Here is a 24960-nt window from a genome sequence, read left to right as displayed (position 1 = left end):
GATGATAGAGAAAGAGAGAAAGATGATTTGATGATGATGATGATGTTTTGTCTAATGGATGTACAATAAACGGAAACACAACGATAACAAGACTTGTTTTGTTTTTCTTTCTTTTACAAAAAAAAAGTTTTCTTCTTCTTGTTCTTCGTCACCCTCAAAACGTGCGTAACAGAATATTAATGATCTGGATTATTTCTTTTTTAATTTGTTTAGCAATCTGGATTATTTCCATTTTCACCTTTTTATTGATGATAATAACAGAGTAATTGTTTTTGGTTTATTTGCTAATTTGACTTAATACGAGTGATGAAAAAAAAAAACAAAAAACTACATTAATATCTTTCGTAAATGAGGATAATCCGTGATTATCATGTTATTTTATTATATTACAAGTTATTCTATTGTATTAATGTGGACAATCCGTGATTCATACACGACGGCAACTCCGACGTCATTACTATCCTAAATAAGCTTCAACAGTTAAATGTATTGTCCAAGCGACGTGAGTTTTTTCTTCCTTCTTATAACCTCTCTCAGTTAAATTGTGGTATCTAATAAGTATGGTTTAGATTTGCCTTCTTTATACGTATGTTTGAAAAATCTCGAGTTCCATTTTGAACTAAGCTAAAAATGTTCACGTTCTTCTTCTAATGTTTGGATGCGCTAGAGAAAATCAGTATTACACGTTTAAAAGAAAATTAATAATATGTGTCTGCTTTTACATGCTTTATATAACAAACTCTACTCGTTTCTTGTTATCTCTGTTCAATTATTTCATTATATAAATGATTTTATTTTTTTAAAACGTATCTCCATCTCTTCCCCTGTTTGATAAAATCAACAATGAACAGCTTTGACTGCCAATAGAATCAGATGCAAGAGTCTATAACTAATCTCGCACGCTTTACAACACAAGTAAGTACCAAAGAGACTATTTTATTTAGACCAGGTCCAATATAACAACATATTTCAAACCTTGTTTCTTCAATCTGAGACTATTTATTATATCAACGAGTACATAGTATACGAGACACATTATATTGACTGCTAAGTAGATCATTATATGCTTATAACAACTTTACAAAGGAAAAAAATAATATAAGAATTTCTTTACATATATGCTCAATTAGTATAGAAAATTGCAAAAACGTTCCCTAACGTAGAAGGTGGAAGAGGGATGACCACTGAAAATAAAATTCCCATTTTTATTCCTATCTTTATCATTTTTTTTAAATAAAAACAGAGCAGAATCAAAAAAGAATTAAAAACAGAGTCGAATAAAAAAGAGCCACTTTGGCAAAGTCCATAACAGAGTACAGACCATATTGCAATATAAATATTAGAGACGGTCACAGTTTTGGTCAACGTCAGAGAATATAAAGAGCTCTTCTTTAATCTCTCTCTCTCTCTCTCTCTCTCCTTCGTCTTCCTCAATCTCCGATCCGTTAAAAAGAATATGGGAAACGGAAACTCAAGGGAGGCAAAGGGGTCGCGAAGGGCAAGGCTACGACAGAAGCTTCAGAAGTTTTACACTAACCGTCGTCATCTACGTTGTTCTCGAAACTCGGCCGGAGTGGTGAATCAAAGAGCTGTTACCGCCGAGGATTTCTCCGGCATTGCCCTTCTCACTCTTCTCGGCGTACGGTTTTATATTTTCTTGCGTTTTTACGTTTTGGTGCTTATAGTGAATAATAGTGTGATGTGATGTTTTAGTTTTGTTTCTGGCTTGTTAATTTTTCTTCTTCAGGCGGATATGAAGTTTAAGGACAAGTGGCTTGGTTGTGTCTCGTTCGGAGAACAGACCTTCAGAACTGAAATCTCAGATACGTATGTCTCTCCCAAATACGTTCATAGCTTTTCAAATTTTTATTCTTTTTAAGTTCCAAGGAGTATTGATAAAAGTGTTCTGTTTCTGATAATTTTGCAGTACAGAGAAGCCAATTTGGAACTCTGTAAGTCGTTCGGAACCGTGTCTTGTACTTTGGTTCTGTTTCTTTCTGCTAAATCTGGTATTCTGTTTTTCTGTTTTTTTTAAGGAAAAGAAGCTTCTTTTGGAGAAGAATGGACCAAGTCTCGCTAGGGTCTCTGTATTTGAGGTTTCTTCTTACTACTCAGATTTTCAGTTTACTTATGATATGGTTTCTTTGACTAATAGTGTAGTTAAAAGGATCATCCTTTCTTGATGCAGACTAATAGGCTCTCGAGCAACAAAATCGTTGGTTACTGTGAGCTTGATATATTCGATTTTGTAGTGCAGGTCAGCAGTTCAAATATGTATTATGTAAAATTCTTGTTTTCTTATTAGATAATGGTGCATGTAGTGGGATGTTGCAAGATTATTTAACTCCCTGCTTATTAGCTTTATTTGGTGTGATAAACAGGAACCTGAGTCGGCTTGTAAGTCATTTGACTTGTTAGATCCCACATCATCCAAAGTTGTTGGCACCATTTTCCTTTCATGCGCTATTGAGGTACACGCTAGTGAAAAGACTTTGAGAAAATGAATGAGCAAAGGTGTCTGATGTTTGGTTGCTTAACCTTTACAGGATCCTGTTGAAACTGAAAAGCGGTTTGCAAAGCGTATCTTGTCCATAGTGGTATGCGTTGCCTAGACCTTCCTCTCTCTTATCTATTACAGTATGTTCTCTCTATGTATGGCACAATTCAATGTTTCTTGCTTCTCTTAAACAACATTTTGTAGAATATTAGAATCAAACAGTTTTGATAGTTGGAGTTCTTTAACAAAGTGCAGGACTACAATGAAGATGGGCAACTCTCATTTTCGGAGTTCTCTGATCTAATGAAGGCTTTTGGAAACTTAGTAGCTGCTAAAAAGGTTCGACTTTAAAGCATATTTGTCACTTATGTCATATTAGTGGATTACATGAGTTTTTCTCTCTTTTACTCAATTAGTGTTTAAGTATAATAAAACTATGCCGCTCAGCAGATCAAGATGCTAGATTGCTGCATTTCTGCTGAAGGTGGACTTGATGTTTTCACTGACTTATTTACCAGAAAGAGGAGTTGTTCAGAGCTGCTGATCTAAATGGTGACGGTGTTGTAACGATTGACGAGTTGGCTGCACTTCTTGCTCTTCAACAAGAAAAGTAAGTCACTTCAATTTTTTTAGATTTTCTTTTCATAACAATCAAATGTATACCTTCTAGAATCCTAGTAATTTGAACTCTCTAATGCAGGGAGCCAATTATAAATAACTGCCCGGTGTGTGGAGAGGCTCAACTCTCTGACAAGCTCAACGCGATGATTCATATGACTCTTTGTTTTGACGAAGGAACCGGTAATCAAGTGATGACAGGAGGGTTCTTGACTGATAGACAAGCTTCGTATGGGTGAGAAGTCTCTTTATTTAACAGACATCTCTTAAGATAAAATTATTGACATCCCTTATGAGTTATGGCCACATCATATATTCAACGTTTTGTTCAGATGGATGTTCAAACTAAGTGAATGGACACACTTATCAACCTATGATGTTGGTTTGAATACTGGTTCAAGTGCTTCACATATTGTGGTATCCCACTATCCTCTTTTGTTACTCTCATTAACTTTTGTATTTCTTGTTTTCACTTTAATAACGTGTATTATTGCTTCTTGCTTTAGGTGATTGACCGGAAGAGTAAGAGACTTGTGGAAGAGTTGATTGACTCAAAGATTGTTCTCTCCATGAGAGCTATTTACCAGTCCAAAATTGGGCTTCGACTTATGGATCAAGGTACACTATTTAGGACTACTACCTCTGAAATGCTCATGACCTTTCTAACCTATTGTGTCACTTCACAGTTTTGTTGTGCCTAAACTCTTCAATTTCTCGCCATGATGCAATCTAAAAAAATAACACAACTACGTATGCTTGATTGTTCTTGTTGACTCAGGGGCAAAGGAGATTCTGCAGAGACTTTCTGAGAAGCAGGGGAAGAAAATGAACTCTGTTGAATCTGCCCAAAAGATACCAAGCTTCCTCGAGTTCTTTAAGGCATGGAAAGTTACTATTTACTAAGCTATATTGTGTTGCTTTGTTGTTGGGTTTGGGATTAAGATTATTTTCTGTTACAGGATCAAATAAACATGGCTGAAGTCAAGTATCCTCTGCAGCATTTTAAGGTATGTTAGGATCTGATTTATAGACTAATAGTAAGAATTTCCCATGAAAGCAATATTAGAAAGTGACTAAGTATAAAAGAATGATGAGTTTTTACTTGCAGACGTTCAATGAATTCTTCATCCGGGAACTGAAACCTGGTGCAAGACCAATTGCTTGCATGAACCGCAATGATGTTGCCGTATCTGCTGCTGATTGTCGATTAATGGCATTTCAGTCGGTGGAGGATAGCACCCGATTTTGGATCAAGGTATACAAAATTGTCTCTAGTGTAACTTACTATATAGTTATGATGCAAGATTAGAGACTCTCTAAACAAATGAAGTAGCTAATAAGTTGCAACACATCCTAATATTTTTGTTTGTATTGATTCTGCATTGTCATAGGGCCGAAAGTTTTCAATTAGAGGCCTCCTTGGGAAGACTGTAAATCCAAATGCCTTTCTTGATGGATCTTTGGTGATATTCAGACTAGCACCACAGGTGCGGCGAGACTGGATATTTCCTATTGAGACACAGATTTATAGGCTAAATCACTACACAGTTGACTGACGCATTTCTTGACAATGTTACAGGACTATCATAGGTTTCATGTCCCTGTCTCAGGAGTCATTGAAAAGTTTGAGGATCTTTCTGGAAGCTTATACACGGTATGTGGCTGTGACATCTGTCTGGCTTTACTCAGTCCAAGATCTTGTCTCATCTCCATCATGTTTTCTTATCCACTCACTATTTTATTTCTTGATGAAACACCTTGCATGTAGGTTAACCCGATTGCGGTCAATAGCAAGTACTGTAATGTTTTCACGGAAAATAAACGGACCGTTGCCATTATATCAACAGCAGAGTTTGGAAAGGTTTGTAACCAGTATAGTACTCACAAGCTTCCTTTCTTGATAACATCAATGTCAGCTAATAAGTCTGTGTAACAGGTAGCTTTTGTTGCAATCGGTGCAACAATGGTAGGTAGCATCAATTTTGTTAGGAAGGAAGGAGAGCGTGTGAAGAAAGGGGACGAAGTAAGCAGTTTCAACTTTTCTCAAGAAAACACTTCCAAGAAAAAGTTTCTAACCTCATTTAAACTTTACTTGCAGCTTGGTTATTTTTCTTTCGGTGGGAGCACTGTTATATGCGTCTTCGAAAAGGTTAGTGTATAATAATCTTTTTAAGCTTGAGAACAATTTTATGCTTTTATAATAAATGCATGCATCAACCTTATATTTTTCACTTAACACATTCTGCAGGACTCGATCCGGATTGATGAGGATCTCTTGGTTAATAGTGGTAGGTCCTTAGAGACACTAGTTAGTGTTGGAATGCAACTAGGTGTCTCCACAAGGACATTGGCCTGAATCTCTCTACCCCTGAATTGATTGGATCATTTGGTTCGATATAAGTTTGTTTCAGCATAATAACACTGTATATAACAAATGATATATCGGTATTATATATATGATGAGTAAGCTTTACACATTTCTTGTGAAGCGCGTTCTATTTTTGAAACCTGCTTTTCTATATGAAAAGGGACAAAGTTGGCTTATGGTCAACTCATTGTCGGATTCTACTCCGGGACATTACCGGAAGCTGAGACTATTTTAAGCTGAGTCGTCTCTGGAGCTGCTCTTTCCAACCTCTAACCTCCCGGCCTCCTTCTTTGGCTACATTATGACTTTGCATTGAGGGACAAAAGCATTACCAATCCTTTTTTCTCTATTACACATTTCATGAGGATGAGATATTTGTTTGTTGTAACTTGTAAGGATAAGAAAAAAAACATGAATGAGGTCAAGTACCTCCTTTGGTAAGAAAGGGGTGTGACTTTAACCTCTACATATTACGAATGATGATGTTGATAATTCTACAACACAGTCCTAAAGCTAAAAGTTATATATCCCCGTGATACAATATATGGTCTTTGGAAAATGGTAAGTGTGTGATTTTCTCTGTTTTGATGAGTCAAACAAGCAAAGGGGTAATGAAACAACAAGTGTCAAGGCTACTAAGATAGTTTGAGCCATTGGGATTGGTGAACAATCCATGTCTTGTCTCTGAAAGTTTTGTTGTTGGGCCAACAAAACTCCCACATTCATTGCTTCATGAGTAATAAAATCCTCAATAGTTATCTTTTAATCAATAACAATATTTTATTTATAAATTCCTTTTGATCCCTCATATAATCCTTAGTTAAGGACAAAAATAAACTAAATTATAAACCAAAGGGATCATAAATAAAGAAAAAGAAAAGAAGGGTGCCAAAATTTTTAATACAAAACTAAAAAAGGAATAAACAGAGAAATAAGAGAAAAGAAGAAAAAGATAAAAGGAATGAATCTTTTAGGCTCTTTTATCCTTGGTTATCTTTGTCCACTTGGAGTGCTCTCATTGGGCCTTCTCACGAATCGTCCCTGTTCCCATCCCAACACCAACCACAAAAAGAAGTGAAACATTAATATTAGGTTCTTGTCTTAATCAAATCCAATGTATTCATATATATCCCTTGACCCCAATCTAACGTTTTATTACTTGGTTTGTTGTCTGCACAATTAACCTTTTCTTCCATTTATATGATAGTTTTTATACTAATACTTTTGATGTAAGTAATCAAAATATTTGTTTAATGCTTGGAATATTCAACCTTCGGTTTGGTACTAAATCTTGGTCCTTTACCTTGTTCATTTTGAATGAAAGATAGACACCCAATAGAAAGCTTTTATTTCATCTTTATTTAAAAAAATGCATAGAAAAACAACTAAAACTAATCTTCAAAAACCGGTATAAAACAATTGAAGCAAATGGTTTAAAAAAAACCTACATGTTGTTTTAACCACGAATTAAGATGGTTGGGATACCTTCATTCGAGGACGTTGATCAGCATTGAGTTTGCGAACTTGGTATCGGATTTTCTTCGAAAACAGACGAGTTCTACGCTTTTCTTTGTACCTCAAAACACTTGCTTCTCGCATTCCACTGTCTCCGAACAGATCTATCTGAGCTATTCTAGCCTGCCCCCAAAACACACACACAAAGTCCACATTAGTTCATTTCCAACATCAAACAAATATCACAAAACACCAATCAATGTGCTAAAAAGAGTAGCCTATATGCTAAAACGAGTAATTCTAACAAAGTGGATATATACAAAATTATATTTTGTAACCTCTTCATTTATCCTATACGTGAAAATTCACGTGCACAGGTCTATAAAGCTCTCCTTGGAGAAATAAAAAGCAGCTTTTATAATTTAGATAATTGATTGAAAGTTTTATCAGAAAACAAAAATAAAAAAACGTTTCTAACTTAAAACAAAGTTAGGAAAAAAAAAGAGAGTAAAAAGACCATGAACCAAAGTCAAAGGGTTATTAATTATTTTTATAAAAAAAAAACGTTACGAGAAAAAGTTATTAAGAACTTTCCACACAGAAAAAAAATTAATAAATTCTTGTCAGATACTAGTCTACTTACTTCAAAAACTAGGATAGCTAATAAATTACTAATTGCGAAGACCACACTCCTAAAGAGCCACGTGGCAGTATATAACTAGTTAGAACAGAATCCCGAAATATAATAAGTTTCGAAATAATTAATTAATAGAAGTATCAGACAAACTAATTACTAAAAATCATTAATTAAAGAAAAACATAGAAAATATCGAATTTTAACGGCGAGATTAATGAAAAGAGTTGTTGTTTAAAACATACATTGACGTCGGCAGGTTCCAGGCCGAGGATGTCATCAGGAAACGGCGACGTTTTATCAGACCAAGCATCTAAAACGCCGTCGTAGTCAAGCTTCAGCAATGGACCTGTCGTTGCTCTCTTCGGCTGACTCGTCGTCTCCTCCGTTGTCGTCTCCTCCGTGCTCTTGGACTCAGTGATCAATGCCGTCATTTTCTTCTTCTTCTTCGTCGTCGTCTTCTTGCTCTTCTCCACTCCAATCGGTTTCTCAGCGTTGTCGACGGTTGCGATCGCGGTTTCGGTTGTGGCGGTGGTTTGAATCCTCGGCGAGATCTGTTCGAAATCGACGGTGTGAAATTTGTACAGGTTTTGGTCATCTTTGTCTCTGAGAGAGCTTCTTAACCCGAGTCCCAATGGTAAATTCGCAGCTGGTTTGAATCCGTTGGAGCCTCTGTTCCATGAATTGATCATCATCAGCTGCTGTTCTAATTTCCCGATTCGACTAGAGCTTCTTCCACCGCCGCGGTTGAGTCCCGGAACCCTAGCTTCCAAACTCGGTTCCACCACAGCCCCCATGATACTATCGATCCCTTCTTCGATTTCTTCATCGAGGATCGATTCAGCATGGAACTCGTCGGAAAAATCGAGCTTTTCGATTTCAGCAAGTCCACCACCGTAAGTCCCACCGGAGGTAACTTCTTTCTGGTCGGAGAAAAACTCAGACTTGGATTGGATCGTCGGGTGGGGGAAAAGAAAGTCCGGTTCTTCGATGGATTCGGAAGGGAGGAGCAAATCAGAGGCGTCATCGTTGTCACTGAGGAGAGGGGATTTGACAATCCCGTAGAAGTGAGAGTTAGAGGAGTGGAGTTTTTGCTTAGAGGACAAGTTTGAGGAGAAGATGTTAGGGTAAGCAGAGGAGAGAAGAGCAGCTGCTTCGTTGTAAGTCTGGTTTGGTCTTTTGCGCTGCGTTCTTGGCTTCCTCGTTGAGATTGCGATGGATGATTCCGAGAGTGTTGATGATGGTGAAGTAGCTCTTGTCGTTGTTGAGCTTGACGGTGGTGATTTCACTTTTTCTAACTCGAAACTGTATGCCGCTGCTCCTCCTCCGCCACTGCTTATACAAGCCGTCATTTTTTTCTTTGCCGGAAAATATTAAAAATGAGATTTTTTTTTTTTAATTCCGGAGAAAATTATCAGAAAACAAACAAAAATCACAGAATTGTTGGAGTAAGTAAGTTAAAGAGAGAAAAAGACCAAAACTTTGGAGATTGTAAGAACTTTTACTGTTTGTGAGTGGGGGAGAGAGAGTGATGAAAATCAAGCTTATACTCTGGTTTTGGTTAGGGAAATTTGTTTAATTTTAAGGTTATAATAATAAACCCTTAAAACCCACTGAGAAAATACAAAATTGAAGGGAAAAAAAAAGGTCAAAACTTGAGAGAAAGAGGAAGGAGAAAAGAAAAGATTCTTGAAACAAATGTTTCGTTCATCATTGAATTAAAAGGAAAGAAGCTAAGAAAGGAAAATACTAAGAAAAATCAAAACGCATTAGGGAATCTGAGATATGGTTAGATGGGAATTGGCCAACGAGTGGAGTTTTAGCAGAGAGGAGCTAATTGGGTTTGGGGAAGACAAAGGGGGGGGAGAGAGAGAATGGAGGAGAAAAGAAGAGTCACGAGATATATAAGAGAGGGAGGGAGAGTAAGTAGGGTTTTAAGTGAGAGGTTAATCTTGAAGGAAGAGGAGAGGAGCTCTTTTATGTATGTATGTAAAAATAAAAAAAGTATAGTGAAGTTTGTATGGTTTCGGTTTCACTGAGAGACAGAGAGGGGAGTGATGGGAAGAAGACGAAAGAGGGGAGAGAGCGGAGAAGAAGATAGCTCGTAATCTCGCCAGTTCTGGAATGCATGGGCTCCACTTGTGGATTTTTTTCACTTTTCTCTTCAATTTTACTCGTTTTTTTTTTTTTAAATTTGTTTAAACGATATTTTATCTTAATTCTTATGGATATGGATTCTCCCACGAATTAAGTTCTTTTTTGGGGGATTTTTTTCCCTTTTAGAGCAATGATTTTACAAGGAAAAAAATTTGTTATTAAAAAAAAAACGCTTGAGAAAGTTGGATTATTATCTTCAATGACTGGTGTCTAAATCAACGTAAAACAGTAAATATTAAATCACACTCTCTTTTTTTTTATATACTGTTTTACTTTAACAATTACAAAATTGGAGCTATCGAATACTAGTTTTTCAAGCAAAACAATTGAAAAAATGTTTCAGAGCTCTAAAAGACAATAAAACATAAAAAATGAAAAGATTAGAATTTATTGTTGAACAAAAATTAAATAAAGATTGTGGCGGCGATCGGTCATAAATTTGAATTAAAATCATTTGTCGTATATCGATTTATTAATCTGTTTGTCACAGTAACTAACATTTATTCAAAACTAATAAATATTAATCAGCTCATCATTCTAAATATAACTATAGGTAATATGGCGGTGGTCAATCATAATTTGTTGTGTATCGATCATAATTTGTCGTGTATCAATTTATTAATTTGTGTTTCACATTAGCTAACAATTATTCAAAACTAATTAGCTTATCAATCTAAATATAAGTATAGGTAATATGGTGGCGATCGATCATAATTTGAATGAAAATAATTTGTCGTGTATCGATTTATTAAATTTTTTGTCACATTATATAATATAATTATTTTACAGGTTAATCTGAGAACATTTACTCAAACTTTAAAACTATTAGCCGGATCATTGATGTTGTGGTAAATTATATGGCGGCGATCAATCATAATTCGAATGGAGACAAAAATAATGAATTAATTTATCAAAATTATTCTTTTTGTCATATTAAATAAAAGTTACTCAAAAATTTAAAAGGTTAATAGGTACTTTTATCTTATGATACATAATGTGATGGCGATCGATCATTAGCAAAAATAAATATTTTGTAGTTTAATTTATCAAAATTATATTACATATTTTTTTCTAAACATTGGAATATCAAACTAGTGGTAAATAATATTATGGTGATCAGTTATAATGTGAATGTAAATAAGTATTTTGTGGATGATTTCATCAAAAATATAGTTTTGCCATATTAAATTAAGCGGAATTCCACCATTTGCAAATATTATTATTTTGAGCTCTTTTAACTAAGTGCTAAGTCTCTAACATATATGATATATGTATTAAAGTCCAAAATGTTTAGAATATGAAATACTTTTTAGTCTAAACAGTAAACTCGGATTTTCTATAACAAAGGTGAACCTGTATTTTGGTATACGTTTTTTTATGATATCTAGAAGTTTAATAGGATATGAATTCTAGACAAAAAAAAAAATCGTTGATATTTTCTGTAATAATATCTGTGAATTTTTGTGAAAGAAATTTTAACTGTGTTATGATGTTCAATTCTTGTTGATTTCTTATAACCCAGTAAAACGTCGAGTGTTTAGTTCAGGCTGTTAAGGGACTAAAAATCATTAGTCAATGGTATTAGAGTCTAGAGATATGATTCTGTTTTTAGATTATAATTTCCCAAAAATAAAATGTAAAAACCACATCATCATCATTATCATCCAAACCTGGCAAATCTTTTTGGGATCTTAAAGTGAAAACGAGGAAAGGTCACCTTATCCATCGACGTGGCATTTATTCATTGGCTCCATTAGATTTCGTTGATGACGTGGCAGTTTCTCTGTTAACTGATTGTGGTCGCCTGGTCGGAGAAGTTTTCACGTGTTCTTTCGTAACCGACTTTAGTAACTTCGTTTTTTAATTAATTAATGACTTTTGTTTTTCAAATTGACTAATTAAAGCATGTTTTGAGGAAAAAATCATTAGCAAAATTTGATGCTTTCTTATCTAAAATTTTGTGCCAGATAATATTTTTTTGGGATATATATGCATATAGAAACATTGGAGTATTATTTTTTAATTATGGTTGACCATCAAATTATTTTTTCATACGTTTTTGGCAAAACAAACAATAGAAAAGTAACGGCCGTAATATAATACAAATGTTAATTAAATAGCTATTACTAATTTGGCTGTATATTATTACTAGGAGCTAGCTCACAATATTGTAGTACTTACAACTACAAAATATTTAAATAATAATTTTGTAATTATATAATTTAAAACAAAAGTGTAGTGAGAGAGAGAAAGAGGTGGGCTAGTGGATTTCGTGTGTGTGAGAGAAAAAATGATTGGAACCTTTTTGGTATCATTTGAAGTAATTTGTGGCGAAAGCTAAACCTACGTTTACCTCATTACGTTCAATGGCTCCTGCTTAGATATTAGCTTTTCTTTCTATTTAACAATATATAATTATATCTCTCTCTTATATAGATATTGGAAATGTTTAATTTTAATTACATTAGAAATCTCATACAAAAGTAAGTTTAAAAATACAACAGAAACTTAATAGGGGTCTAATTCCATGTAGCAGTTGGAGCTTGATCCTTTATTTGCTTAACATAATACATTGCACACACAAAATGAAGTTCGAATCAGATGATACAAGTTTTATATCGCATATGTCACTTAGTGCCCGACCTAACTTCTCATCTATTAAGAAACAATCTGACATATTGATTTTTTTTTTTTTTCATATAGATTAAGTGCTTATCTACTCCAACAAGCTGATTTTTTTAAAAATAATAATTACTACTATATATGATGGGCTTGCAAACGAGTTGGGAACTATTCACAACCATGTTTGACGCAGAAATTTATTTATGTTAGATATTACGTACATACTTATTATAGGAGATGATATCCACGAGCATGTCCGACTAAATCAAAATTCCCAATTTAAACATTGTGACGATATGTACTTAACAAAAAAAAAATCCTAATAAGTAACTTGCATATCTACTACTTATAAACAGAAAAAAAAAACTGTAGGATTAGGCGATTAGCTACAGTTTGTATATCTATTGTCAAGTTTTTATTCGAGTTTTCCTCATACTAATTCATTTAAATCAGATGTTATTGTTTCACTAATACAATTTGTACTTTATATTCATATATTAGCAGCGAGTCTTGAGATATAGGTAAAATGACAACAACGAAAAGTTACACATGTTATTATTATATAATTGGTCTGTTTTTTATACCTGCTTGGTTTCCTTGCTTATTTTAGGGGGGGCGGGGGTATATAAATATCCAGATGAAAAAAATCATTGAATAAGATAATATATGCCCATAAAAAATATCCACAGCCAAAATATGACAAAAGAATAGTATATATATATATATATATATATATATGCTTAAAATTGATCACATACGGATCGTCTATTATATATTTCAATTGATAATGTTACTGGACTACGAAAACCAAAATTTGAAGTCTAATAATCAGAGACGAAATTTTGCAGTTGGACTCATTTCAGTTCAATATGGTTCACATACCACATATGCATACTGATAGTAGAAAGAACTTTGAATATAAAACCAATCTGATTTTTTTTTTCTAAGAATTTAAAACTCGAGTTAATATTTTAATAAGAGCAGTCGGTTCACAAAGAAAAAATCTTTATAGAAAACTGAAATGTAGAGAATTTTTCTTATCTAAAGAAAGGTGTGCTGGAGAGAATTTGAACCTCAAGAAGAGAAAGAAAAAAAAAAAAAAAAGACAGGATAAATCTTGTTATGGCACTGCTCCAAAGTAAGTTTTGTTCTTATGTTATTCTTATGACAACATGTGACCTCTCTTCCATTTCCTTACTAATTCTTACCCCTTTTTTCCCATAAAAGTTTGCGTGGATAAAAGTACTCTAATAATTTCAATCGTCGCAGCATGTCTGATTGAAGTACTTTATACCCGGATACTACTTCAAGGTTACACTAGGTAGAGACTAGAGCCTGTTCATTCTATTTTGCTTCGGTAACTTTTTGAAAATCTTTTAAATCTTTTGATTGATTAACTAGATAGAACTACATGTGTATGTGACTATTTTATCCAGTTGTGAGACGTACGTATTTGAGTTTGGCTTTAATGTGGATTTTAAAAAGATTATGGATTACATAACGTGACTAGCTAACACGAAGATTGTAAAAAGTATAAATGTAAAAAAAAAAAGTGGCATTTATTAAGAAATTTATTGAAATAAAAAGAGAGATCTCTTGACTGTCGTTATCAATGTTTTATAACTCAGAGTTTGATGACTTTACACGTAATTAGAAAGGATGCGGCTGTGCTAAAACCTTCGAATGTCATAATTCTGATTGTCCTATAAATTTCAAAACTATTTTCATATGGACATTGTGAACAACTTGTTTACACAATTATCTTACCATGTAGTTATTTCGGCCACATCTAGTGGGTCTTATAATCTTTTGTTCTTACACTATAAGTTAACACAAACCACACGAGATATCATAGAAGATTCACGAAAATTAAACTGATCTTATAAATATTAGATTGTGGGCTTCCAACCTAAAACCAATTGGCAATGAGTGGAGAGGCCCATATCTTATATATACCACTTAAGATCCTACTCAACTTCTAATGTGGGATATTGTTATCCCTAATACGCCCCCTCGAGATGATGGCTTTTTTTTGCCATAAATCTCGGTATGCTCGGGCATGAATCGGTGGACCAACTATTGGGCCAAACCGATTGTGGATTGGGTTGAGTTTTTGCGGACCGGGCTCTGATACCATATTAGATTGTGGGCTTCCAACCTAAAACCAATTGGCAATGAGTGGAGAGGCCCATATCTTATATATACCACTTAAGATCTTAGTCAACTTCCAACGTGTGATATTGTTATCCCTAATAATAAACACACACAAAAAAAAAAAAAAAAAAAACATATATACCATCTTATAAAAACCCCATTTTAACCACTCATTCAGTCATTTAGATATCGTACTATCTCACGGACGGACATTCTATTTATGTTTATTACAATCTCTAAGCGTATATTCATCATTCATATATATAGTTCAGTCATTATAGTATTCAAGTTTTTTCAATCGAGTTTACAGTTCATGTAAGAGCATATAGAGACGTATAGAGGCTAATCTCGAAACATGAATCCAATGAATTTGTATGTACATTAAATCGTAAGTTGAAAAACAATCATTTAACACTGCATGTACTGTATAGACACAATAGAATTTTGTTCTATATATATGCTAGTAAGAACTTAAAAGTAACTAAATCGACTATTTAAAAGGTCAAGGTAAAATGAAAACACTTATAGCTAAGAAAAATCCAAATATATATGAGACTAGGCAGATCTGGAAAATGGGAACGCATAAAAATTTATAACAATTGGCTCATGGATGAAGAGTAACCCAAATAGTTACAAACAACAAGTGAACTCTTTCATCTCTAGCACATTGGAGGGGACCATTGAAACTATGTCTTGCCCTAAATTTGGAATGCAATTTGATCTTTTTAACCAGCATGGGTAATAATGCAATAGCATAACTCTTTCAGATTTTTGCCTTCCATGCTTATATGATAAACTTTTGAAACCACCAAAGAAGGAAAACAGACAAACCTGACATCTAACTAACTAGATAGAATATAGACAGTCCGAAAGATATATGTTGGATTGATGAAATCTAGTACTAAAAGCAGTATGTACAGAAAAAAAATCACAATACACTTTTGTATTGACTATGTAAATGGCTACTCAAGTTTTAAGAATTTTTACTGAAAATATTAAAGTAGTTAACTGGTGAGCTACTTAAAAGTCTACACACAGTTTATCTGATAAATAACTAATTGTTCTTTTGTCCATTACTCCTTCCTTGGATCCAAAACAAAAAGGTTAAAAAGCTTATCATAAGCATGGAAAGGCAAAAGATGAAAGAGTTATGCCATTGCATGATTCTCCATGCTGATTCCAAAAAAAAAAAAAAATCGACACAACTCTATTGGTCCCCTCCGAATTGTAAGAGAAAAGAAAAAAAACTACTGGTACTGTAAATCACGTGTAATGGGCCGAATAACAGGCCCAAATAATTCCGGTTTGGTATAGTTTTGGTCTGATTTCAATTTCATAAAAATTAGCATTGAAAATAAATGGTTGGTAAGTTCTCGTTACCACCGTTATCTCAACTTCCACCATATCCGAAAGCCACTGGTTTTTGATTTGTGGGAAAAAGGGAGAATAGAAACAAGAAGATGCCCACTTTGAATATTTTCACGAACATACCAGTCGACGCCGTCACTTGCTCCGACATCCTCAAGGACGCTACTAAGGCCGTCGCTAAGATCATCGGCAAACCTGAATCCGTATTTAACTTTGTTCCCCCTCTGTTCCCGCCATTTCTACGCAATATTCATGAATCGGTTAAGCACTTTTGTTAACCTTTTTTCTTATTCAGGGTTTTAACTAAAGTGTAGGATGTAAATTTTCAGTTTTTGATTAGATTCATGATGTTGCTGTTATATATGCACACGAAGTGTTTGGTGAAAGTCCTCTGTGAATTGCAAGTCATCAGAACTAAATTCTTGAGAATTTCCTTAGATATACCATTTTTTATTTTATTAATAGTATGTTGAAGTATGAGTAGAAGGATTCTCAAGCTTGTATTGTGGACTTAACTTATGAGATACCGTTTAATCATACATTACTTGTTTTGTTCGTCTTTGCTTTCAGTATGTGATGATACTGCTTAATAGTGGAGTGCCCATTGCATTTGCTGGTACAGAGGAACCCGCTGCATATGGAGAATTAATATCTATTGGGGGATTAGGACCAGGTGTAAACGGGAAGCTTAGCGAGACGATATCTGAGATTCTCCAGATTAAGCTCTCTATTGATAGCTCCAGATTTTATATCAAATTCTACGATTCCCCGGTAAGTCTCATTTTGCATCAAGTTAAAAGCATGATGCTTTGGTGAAAGCACAGTGTTCTGAATGTCTAAAGATGTTTTATAACTTGATCAATGATCACAATCCGTGGATTTGTTTTTTGCAGCGACCCTTCTTTGGTTACAACGGATCAACATTCTGAAACATGGAGCGAATTCAACCTTGTGATGAAGCTTGGGTTACAACTGTTTGCTTATTGATTTCAAAAGCTGTAGATCTTAAAGCTCTCATTTTTAAAATTTATATTCCCTTAAAAAGCCAATTGCTCATGTTCAATCAAATAGTTTTTGGGACTAGTTGTAAGTTGTTCATACCACCAGAGCAAATTGTACCCATTGTAGTAGCACAGTCCCATTCTCAGTACTTGTAAAAAAAAATAAAGATTGTTTGTCAATCCACTTTCTGATATCATTTCACCGGTAACAAAATCAAAATAGTAGTTCGTTTTAAACTATTTAGAATGTTTTACAATATTTTGCTAATTTGATTTAGTAAACACTGGACTGAATTGATCAATTAATTAAGATTCGGGCCAAATGTGTAATTCAGAGTAAACAGTCCCACTGGGAGAGAAGACAAGCGTCCCTGTCAATTTTAACACAAGCCGGCCGTGTGACTTTTTCAAACGCGACTTTCTTCTCCGACAAGCAATTCGCGACGCTGCTCAGTGATTCTCCGACAATCTTTTGCCCTAATCAACCGCTGTCTCAGCAGGAACCGATAATTCCGGCGAAATAAGATGACGGAGGAGATCAAATTCAGCGTTCTAGTATCTCTCTTCAACTGGATTCAAAAGAGCAAAACTTCGTCTCAGAAACGCTCCAAATTCCGCAAGTTTCTCGACACTTACTGCAAACCCTCAGACTACTTCGTCGCTGTACGACTCATCATTCCGTCGCTTGACCGGGAACGAGGTAGCTACGGTCTCAAGGAGTCTGTGCTCGCCACGTGTCTGATCGACGCCCTTGGCATCTCTCGTGACGCTCCTGACGCTGTTCGTCTTCTCAATTGGCGTAAGGGAGGAACCGCTAAAGCTGGTGCCAATGCTGGAAACTTTTCCCTTATTGCTGCTGAGGTTAGGGGTTTTTTTTTTTGAGTTTCTGGGTTTTGGGTTTTAGGGATTTTGGGTTTTTGAACATTTTGGGAGAATAGGTACTGCAACGTAGACAAGGAATGGCTTCGGGTGGTTTGACTATTAAGGAATTAAATGATTTGCTTGATCGTTTAGCTTCAAGTGAGAACAGGTGCTTTCTCTGATCCTTACACTTACATAAAGAATCAATTGTTTCTATTTACTCTCTTCTCTTGTTTTGGTTTGGAAATTTATGTAACACAGAGCGGAGAAAACTTTGGTTCTTTCTACTCTGATTCAGAAGACAAATGCTCAGGAGATGAAGTGGGTCATTAGGATAATTTTAAAAGGTAGGAACTTTTCAGCTTCTTCAAATAAAGTTTTCATCTTTTTTCTTTCAGTTTATTGAAATCAATTAGAAATTTTGATTTGTTGGGAAATGCTTTACAGATTTGAAACTGGGGATGAGCGAGAAGAGCATCTTTCAGGAGTTCCATCCAGATGCTGAGGACTTGTTTAATGTCACATGTGACTTGAAGCTAGTTTGTGAAAAGTTGAGGGATCGACACCAACGGCACAAGCGCCAGGTTTTTGTTATGATAGATACTTGAATGACAACCTACACGCTACTGTTCATTTCCCTGAGATACAATTGATTTCGAGAAATTTCAAAATATACAATCAGCCTTTTTTGAATAGTCTGTCAGTTTATGACTGGTAATTACTGTTCATTTCAATGCTCGCCAAAAAGTATATGCCTTTCCTCATGTATCTGACTGCTCATTCTTTGATTTCTGCTCAGTGCGATGACTTTTTCTCACGTGGTGGCTTGGTTGGTTGTTACATTGTAGGATATAGAGGTAGGAAAAGCCGTACGACCACAATTAGCTATGCGTATCAGTGATGTAAATGCTGCTTGGAAGAAGGTACAAATTTCACCAAATATATTGTCAACTTACTCCATTTCACTGGCAGTATATTTTTTCTTTGTTAATATCTTGTATTGGTGTTTTATTTCTTTAACCAATGCATGGATTTCTATTTTCTTCGGCATAGCTACATGGGAAAGATGTAGTTGCTGAATGCAAATTTGATGGGGATCGCATACAAATACACAAAAATGGGACTGAGATACATTATTTCTCTAGGTGATTCACATCTCTTTTTTTTACCCTGATATAAATGTTTACATAAAAGATCTTATTTGCGTGGGGCATAGTTCATGACTGTTTTGTGACTTAGTGTCCAGAAGCCTTTTCTGGTAAATTGTTTTTAGTTGTTTTTTCAAGTTCTCTATCGGTCTCTTAGTGTTTTGACAGATAAGGAATTTGCACTTTACTTTTTTTAGTGATGGTGCAGGAACTTTCTCGACCATTCTGAATACGCACATGCCATGTCGAATCTTATTGTACAAAATATATTGGCGGACAAGTAAGATTACAGTTGCTGTTTATTTAGGCTCTGAAAGGTTTTACATTCTTGAAATTATGAGATATACTACCTTTTATTTCCTTTTTATTGTCATTTAGGTGCATCCTTGATGGCGAAATGTTGGTCTGGGATACATCTCTCAATCGGTTTGCTGAGTTTGGTTCAAATCAGGAAATAGGTTTCGAATCTAATCAATATCCTTAAGTTGAAAAGCTTAGTCTTACATGCAGTAGATTTGATACTTCTATTACTCTTTTTCACAGCCAAGGCAGCAAGAGAGGGTCTTGACAGCCATAGACAGGTTCATATGCGAAGTCCCACGTGTTTACTTTATATATTGGTGAAAATGTTTGTGGATCCAAGTACAAACTCTGATGTTCTTTTGTCTATTTATGCAGTTGTGTTGTATCCTTATGAGGAGAAGTTAATACCCCCACTTCAGAATGTCATGGAAAAACGACTTTAGAGATATTCTTTTCCTTGACCTTGTACTAGATGTTGCTTTTGATGTTCTTTATGTTGGCGATACTAGCGTCATCCACCAGAGTTTGAAGGAACGGCATGAATTGCTGAGGAAAGTAGTCAAGCCTTTAAAAGGTCGGCTCGAAGTTTTATTACCTGAGGGTGGTCTCAATGTCCACCGCCCTTCAGGTAAGGACTACTAAGATCTTAGTTGACTCAGGAATGTTGACAAGTGTGACAGAGTTAAATCAATGATAATTTTTTTTTTTTTAAGAGTGTGCTATGTTCGTAAACTTGTGTATCATTATGAGTCTCTTAGCTCTTAAATACAACTATTTGATCTTTTCTGGTACCATTAAGTCGTTTAAAAATGGAGATGTGAACATCATTCTTTTTGCAGGGGAACCTAGTTGGTCTATTGTTGTTCATGCTGCTGCTGATGTTGAGCGATTTTTCAAAGAAACAGTTGAAAACAGGTCTATTATTCTTATTCTTAATCCAGCCAAAGTTTCTCTCTCTACTAAATATGAGTGGTGAAAAACATTTGGATGGTACCTTCTTGGCTTTGTGTGAACACTGATCCTTGTGTAATCTAGCCTCTAATACAGAGACCTTAATATAATTTTCTTCACAGATGTGTGTTCTAGTTTCCAATTCAATTTTTTGTTTTGTCCTCAGAGATGAAGGAGTTGTGCTTAAAGATCTGGGATGGAAATGGGAACCTGGAGATCGTAGTGGCAAATGGTTAAAGTTGAAGCCTGAATATATCCGGGCTGGTGCTGACCTTGATGTTCTTATAATAGGTCTGTACTCTATATGGTGTTACTTTTGCTTGTTCAAAAGTGGTGTCCATTTCATTGTATCTTATTGGGGATTTGTCACATCTTTACCAGGAGGATACTATGGCTCCGGACGTCGTGGAGGGGAGGTAGCACAGTTTCTTGTCGCATTGGCTGACCGGGCAGAGGCAAATGTGTATCCCAGGCGGTAAGTATTTCTATGATTTCACATTTTCTCATAGAAGATGAAATCAAATAATCTATAGAAACTACTGAAACACTCTTGACAGAACATGGGCCATGCAGACTTTAGAGTTACATGACATCAGAATTTTTTAGTTGTTTGCCCCGACATTTCAGGTCTAACTATCAATGATAAGCTATTTTTCGTTTTCCAGATTTATGTCCTTTTGTAGAGTTGGCACTGGACTTTCTGATCATGAACTTGAAACTGTTGTAAGCAAACTGAAGCCTTATTTCAGGTGAGTGACAGAACATATCACTGGCTTTCTCATCCATTTAACCAAAAAATATTAAACTATATGGGATCAGTCAAGGTTAAGGGGAAAAGGATATAAATATAATAAAGATGCTCACTAAAATATGGCTCACGAGAACAGCTATTGGCATACATCAAAAGTAGAAGGATTTTGGGTATAATATATTGACAATGTGCACACTGTGCTTCTTTCTTTAATATTTATCACATATTGTATTTGCGTTTCAGAAAAAATGAACACCCAAAGAAGGCTCCACCAAGTTTCTATCAGGTCACAAATCACTCAAAAGAGAGACCAGATGTTTGGATTGAAAGCCCGGAGAAGTCAGTTTTCTGTCAATTATCTCCTTTTCCACAACTGAAGCAGAAGAATTTGGATTGTTGAATACTATTTTCCGTGCTCATATATTTTCTCTCTTCCCTTGTTGCAGATCAATTATACTCTCAATCACTAGTGATATCAGGACAATAAGGTCTGAGGTATGTCAATAAGATGTGAGAATGTGAAGATTAGCTAGTGACCTCTAATATTTTTTTGAATTTAATTTGTTATCTTGCAATTAGGTTTGTCGCTTATAATTCACATGCTATATTTTAAGTATAACTCTGCGTAATTTTTTAGGTGTTTGTTGCACCTTACAGTCTGAGATTTCCTCGTATTGATAAAGTAAGATATGACAAGCCTTGGCATGAATGTCTTGATGTGCAGGGTGAGTAAAAAGATCCAAAGAAATTATCCAAATATTCCTATTTTCATGAAAGTTAAAATAACCGATTTGCTTCCGCTTTATATGTCTGACTGATGTTGACTTTGCAGCTTTTGTGGAATTGGTGAACTCGAGTAATGGCACCACACAGAAACAGAAGGAAACTGAAAGCACCCAGGACAATCCGAAAGTCAATAAATCCTCCAAGAGAGGAGAGAAAAAGAATGTCTCTCTTGTCCCTTCTCAGTTTATTCAAACTGATGTATCGGATATCAAGGGCAAGACCTCAGTCTTCTCAAATATGATATTTTGTATCCTTTGACATGTTTTGAAATGAGTTTTCTTCTCTCTGCTTCATCCTCACTCGGGTACCGTTTTCTTGCCGATTGCATTTTCAGCTGTCTTCCTCTATTAGATTTAGACACCTGTTAACATGGATAAGTTCTGAAACTACTTGAACTTGCAAATTTTGACAAATTTTTCATACTACATTTTTATTTATCCCCTTGACAAATCTTACAGATTTTGTTAATGTGCCTCGGTCCTATTCTCTTGATACATTTCACAAAATGGTGGTTGAGAATGGAGGAAAGTTCTCAATGAACTTAAATAACTCAGTGACTCATTGCATTGCAGCGGAAAGCAGTGGTATGCCACTTCTTTACTCTTAAATTTTTTGTTTTGACTTAACCGTTTTGTGCACATGAGTTCTTCACAAACACAATTTTAGTAAAAGAGCATATAATGAGATACTATTTCAGGAATAAAGTTTCAGGCAGCAAAGCGTCAACGAGATGTCATCCACTTTTCATGGATCTTAGATTGTTGTTCACGAAATAAGATGCTTCCTTTGCAGCCAAAGTGAGCCCGAGCACAATTTCTTATGGTATCGATCCTTGGGTTTCTTGTGCTTTAATGTTTGCGTCTAACGGAAAAGCGCTTGTGGCCACTTTTGAAGGTACTTCCTCCACCTCACTGATGCTTCAAGGACAAAATTACAGGATGACATTGATGAATTTTCGGATTCTTATTACTGGGATTTAGACCTTGAAGGTCTCAAACAGGTAGATATGTTCAATTAGCCATCTTGGATTATACTACTTATTGATACCTTTTACTGAAATCATACCATTTCCTTTGTTTCCAGGTTTTAAGCAAAGCCAAGCAATCAGAAGACTCAAAATCCATTGATTACTACAAGAAAAAGTTATGTCCAGAGAAAAGATGGTCCTGCCTGTATGGCTGCTGTGTTTACTTTTACCCATATAGTCAAACATTGTAAGTCCCCTCTTGTTTTCTTCTTATGTTGTTTAAACATGACAGTCACCTAAAGCAATACTCATCATCCTCAATATGTCATTTTTTTCTTGAAGGAACACTGAAGAGGAAGCTCTGTTGGGAATTATAGCTAAGAGATTAGCTCTTGAAGTCTTAATGGGTGGTGGTAAAGTTAGCAATAATCTTGCTCATGCGTCGCACCTCGTAGTCCTTGCTATAACAAAAGACTCTTTGGATTTTACTTCAGTTTCGAAATGGTATGTCAAATTCTCTGTTTCTACTTTTAATCTTAGTACAACATTATAATGAAGATTAAGACTCTGTTATTTTCTCTCTTTTTAATAGTTTCAGCGAAGTGGAGAAGCCCCTTCTGTTGAAGAGAAAGCTGTGGGTTGTTAACTCTCATTGGCTAGAAGAGAGCTTGCTAAGAGAGCAAAAACTTTGCGAGGATGTCTACACTCTGCGGCCTAAGTATATGGAAGAGTCTGATACTGAAGAATCAGAGTGAGTCAACACTTTTTATGAGTTCTTATCTACAAATGATATAAATTTTAGTCTCTCACCTATATAAGGCGTGCTAATATGAAAAGCTTCCAATGATTTGTTATCTGTTTGCTTCAGTAAATCTGAACATGATACAACGGAAGTAGCTTCCTGTGATAGAGCTCAAACCGAAGAGCCAGCTTCCTCTAAAATGGAAATGAAGAGTTCAAGAGGACGGTCAAGTACTCGGGCTGTTAAAAGGGGAAGGTCTTCTACAAACTCACAGCAGCGAGTACAGAGACGCAGAGGCAAGCAGCCTTCTAAGATAGGCGGAGACGAATCAGATGAGAGTGATGCTTCTGAAGAAAAGGTTTCATCCAGACTCAATGATATAGCAGAAGAGACCGATTCGTTTGGTGGGGCTCAAACTCATAGAAACTCTAGCAGAGGAAAATCCGCAAAGCAAGGAACGTCTCGTGTGGGAAAAAGCCAAAGAGTACAGAGATCACGAAGAGGCAAGAAGGCTTCAAAGATAGGAGGAGATGAGTCTGAGGAAAATGAAGGTATGGATGACAAAGACTATGCGTCAGTTGATGCGGAAGAGATTGATGCAGATGGTACTACAGAGGAAAACAAAGGAACCCCAGAGCTTAACATAGCAGAGCACACAGAATCATTGCATCGAGAGAACAGAGTAGCAGTTGAAGAGGCCTCTAGAAATGAAAAGACTGATATGGACATGAAGGAGAAGTTACAAATCCATGAGGATCCGTTACAAGCTATGTTAATGAACATGATCCCGAGCCTCAGTCAAAAAAACACAGAGACATCAAACCGAATCACTGGGGAAAATAGAACCGCTGATGTGTATGGTGATTGTGAGTCTTCAGAGAAAAGGAAACTCGGCGCCGAGACTGATAATACTCCTGTGACTGCAGACGCAGAGGCGGATACAGTTCCTCCTCCTGTGAAGAAAAAGAAAGTCAGCTACCGAGATGTTGCTGGAGCACTCCTCAAAGACTGGTAAAAACCGTTGTCGTTTTGGACCATGTGATGCAGCTCGTGTGTTATGTATGTATTGTCTAACTCTTAGAAGCCCTCTTTACTAGTGTGTGTCTTAAGTTGGTGATACACTCATATGCAATTTGAACCACTTTGGCTTTCAGCATTTATTGTTTAGAAGCCATATCAGCAGCAGTGATTCTCTTTTCAATTGTTTCTTTTAAATTTTAACTTTCCAACTTTGTTTCACAATAATTCGACATATCGGTTATTTTAAACTCAAGAACAAGAGATACTATATACAGTAAAACCTCTATAAATTAATACTCGATAAATTAATAATCTCTGTAAATTAATAAATTTCTCCGGTCCCAACTTGGGACCAGTGTAATTTTAGGCACATTTCGATAAAATAATAAGATAATAAATTTTTTGAAAATCCTTTGTAAATATATGGTCCCATCAATATTATAAATTAATAATTAGGTAAAATTTTCAAAAAATATGTATATATAGACACATTAGTTTTTGTTAGATTTTATTTCTAATATTTTACTATATGAAAAATAGTTAGCATTCTCTTTTAA

General features: G+C 35.3%; 4 protein-coding genes across 8 annotated transcripts; 3 read left to right on the top strand and 1 right to left on the bottom strand.

The window, feature by feature from the left end:
- The first annotated feature begins 1387 nt into the window (after nt 1-1387).
- Nucleotides 1388-5935, top strand: LOC17874758 (phosphatidylserine decarboxylase proenzyme 2). Of its 3 annotated transcripts, none has more exons than XM_023780938.1 (22): nt 1388-1639; nt 1760-1827; nt 1928-1952; nt 2037-2096; nt 2189-2257; nt 2382-2471; nt 2547-2597; nt 2753-2836; nt 3016-3107; nt 3198-3350; nt 3448-3532; nt 3622-3733; nt 3894-3994; nt 4075-4122; nt 4224-4370; nt 4507-4602; nt 4695-4769; nt 4884-4976; nt 5052-5138; nt 5214-5264; nt 5364-5403; nt 5644-5935. In XM_023780938.1, exons 1-22 carry the CDS (start codon nt 1457-1459, stop codon nt 5721-5723), a joined length of 1890 nt encoding a protein of 629 aa, XP_023636706.1. In that variant the 5' UTR covers nt 1388-1456; the 3' UTR covers nt 5724-5935. The 3 variants fall into 3 exon arrangements, with proteins under 3 accessions (XP_023636706.1, XP_023636701.1, XP_006280176.1); XM_023780933.1 differs by having other exon boundaries at nt 1748-1827; nt 5644-5934; XM_006280114.2 differs by lacking the exon at nt 5644-5935 and having other exon boundaries at nt 1748-1827; nt 5364-5597.
- A 432-nt stretch (nt 5936-6367) lies between these two features.
- On the bottom strand, nt 6368-9635 carry LOC17876953 (protein CHLOROPLAST IMPORT APPARATUS 2). Its single transcript, XM_006280427.2, has 3 exons — nt 7818-9635; nt 6969-7121; nt 6368-6524 (listed from the first exon to the last, which is right to left on the bottom strand). Exons 1-3 carry the CDS (start codon nt 8922-8924, stop codon nt 6474-6476), a joined length of 1311 nt encoding a protein of 436 aa, XP_006280489.1. The 5' UTR covers nt 8925-9635; the 3' UTR covers nt 6368-6473.
- Nucleotides 9636-15885: 6250 nt separating this feature from the next.
- LOC17876610 (macrophage migration inhibitory factor homolog) lies at nt 15886-17071 on the top strand. Of its 2 annotated transcripts, none has more exons than XM_023781424.1 (3): nt 15886-16133; nt 16444-16644; nt 16767-17071. In XM_023781424.1, exons 1-3 carry the CDS (start codon nt 15966-15968, stop codon nt 16800-16802), a joined length of 405 nt encoding a protein of 134 aa, XP_023637192.1. In that variant the 5' UTR covers nt 15886-15965; the 3' UTR covers nt 16803-17071. The 2 variants fall into 2 exon arrangements, with proteins under 2 accessions (XP_023637192.1, XP_006281342.1); XM_006281280.2 differs by having other exon boundaries at nt 15890-16076.
- A 176-nt stretch (nt 17072-17247) lies between these two features.
- On the top strand, nt 17248-24607 carry LOC17874926 (DNA ligase 4). 2 transcript variants are annotated; one of them, XM_023781418.1, is made up of 26 exons: nt 17248-17735; nt 17813-17904; nt 17997-18082; nt 18183-18319; nt 18584-18658; nt 18789-18880; nt 19092-19163; nt 19262-19341; nt 19427-19464; nt 19562-19568; nt 19659-19814; nt 20026-20101; nt 20304-20428; nt 20519-20612; nt 20803-20886; nt 21132-21227; nt 21335-21383; nt 21526-21613; nt 21721-21921; nt 22133-22258; nt 22372-22471; nt 22569-22674; nt 22758-22888; nt 22984-23145; nt 23234-23392; nt 23510-24607. In XM_023781418.1, exons 1-26 carry the CDS (start codon nt 17400-17402, stop codon nt 24396-24398), a joined length of 3657 nt encoding a protein of 1218 aa, XP_023637186.1. In that variant the 5' UTR covers nt 17248-17399; the 3' UTR covers nt 24399-24607. The 2 variants fall into 2 exon arrangements, with proteins under 2 accessions (XP_023637186.1, XP_023637190.1); XM_023781422.1 differs by lacking the exon at nt 17813-17904 and having other exon boundaries at nt 17611-17735.
- Nucleotides 24608-24960: the final 353 nt, after the last annotated feature.

The sequence above is a fragment of the Capsella rubella genome, unplaced genomic scaffold (genome assembly GCF_000375325.1).
Source record: "Capsella rubella cultivar Monte Gargano unplaced genomic scaffold, Caprub1_0 scaffold_8, whole genome shotgun sequence".
NCBI lineage: Eukaryota > Viridiplantae > Streptophyta > Magnoliopsida > Brassicales > Brassicaceae > Capsella > Capsella rubella.
This window is presented reverse-complemented; position numbering and strand designations above follow the sequence as displayed.

Coding starts and splice junctions, on each gene's coding strand:
- LOC17876953 (XM_006280427.2), bottom strand. CDS start 8,924: ATGACGGCTTGTATAAGCAGTGGCGGAGGAGGAGCAGCGGCATACAGT. Junction 7,122..7,817: donor TGGAACCTGCCGACGTCAAT/GTATGTTTTAAA, acceptor TTTTGGGGGCAG/GCTAGAATAGCTCAGATAGA. Junction 6,525..6,968: donor ATCAACGTCCTCGAATGAAG/GTATCCCAACCA, acceptor GGATGGGAACAG/GGACGATTCGTGAGAAGGCC.
- LOC17874926 (XM_023781418.1), top strand. CDS start 17,400: ATGACGGAGGAGATCAAATTCAGCGTTCTAGTATCTCTCTTCAACTGG. Junction 21,614..21,720: donor TGAATGTCTTGATGTGCAGG/GTGAGTAAAAAG, acceptor TTGACTTTGCAG/CTTTTGTGGAATTGGTGAAC. Junction 22,889..22,983: donor TACCCATATAGTCAAACATT/GTAAGTCCCCTC, acceptor TTTTTCTTGAAG/GAACACTGAAGAGGAAGCTC.
- LOC17874758 (XM_023780933.1), top strand. CDS start 1,457: ATGGGAAACGGAAACTCAAGGGAGGCAAAGGGGTCGCGAAGGGCAAGG. Junction 2,837..3,015: donor ACTTAGTAGCTGCTAAAAAG/GTTCGACTTTAA, acceptor CTTATTTACCAG/AAAGAGGAGTTGTTCAGAGC. Junction 3,995..4,074: donor GCTTCCTCGAGTTCTTTAAG/GCATGGAAAGTT, acceptor TTTCTGTTACAG/GATCAAATAAACATGGCTGA.
- LOC17876610 (XM_023781424.1), top strand. CDS start 15,966: ATGCCCACTTTGAATATTTTCACGAACATACCAGTCGACGCCGTCACT. Junction 16,134..16,443: donor TACGCAATATTCATGAATCG/GTTAAGCACTTT, acceptor CTTTGCTTTCAG/TATGTGATGATACTGCTTAA. Junction 16,645..16,766: donor TCAAATTCTACGATTCCCCG/GTAAGTCTCATT, acceptor TGTTTTTTGCAG/CGACCCTTCTTTGGTTACAA.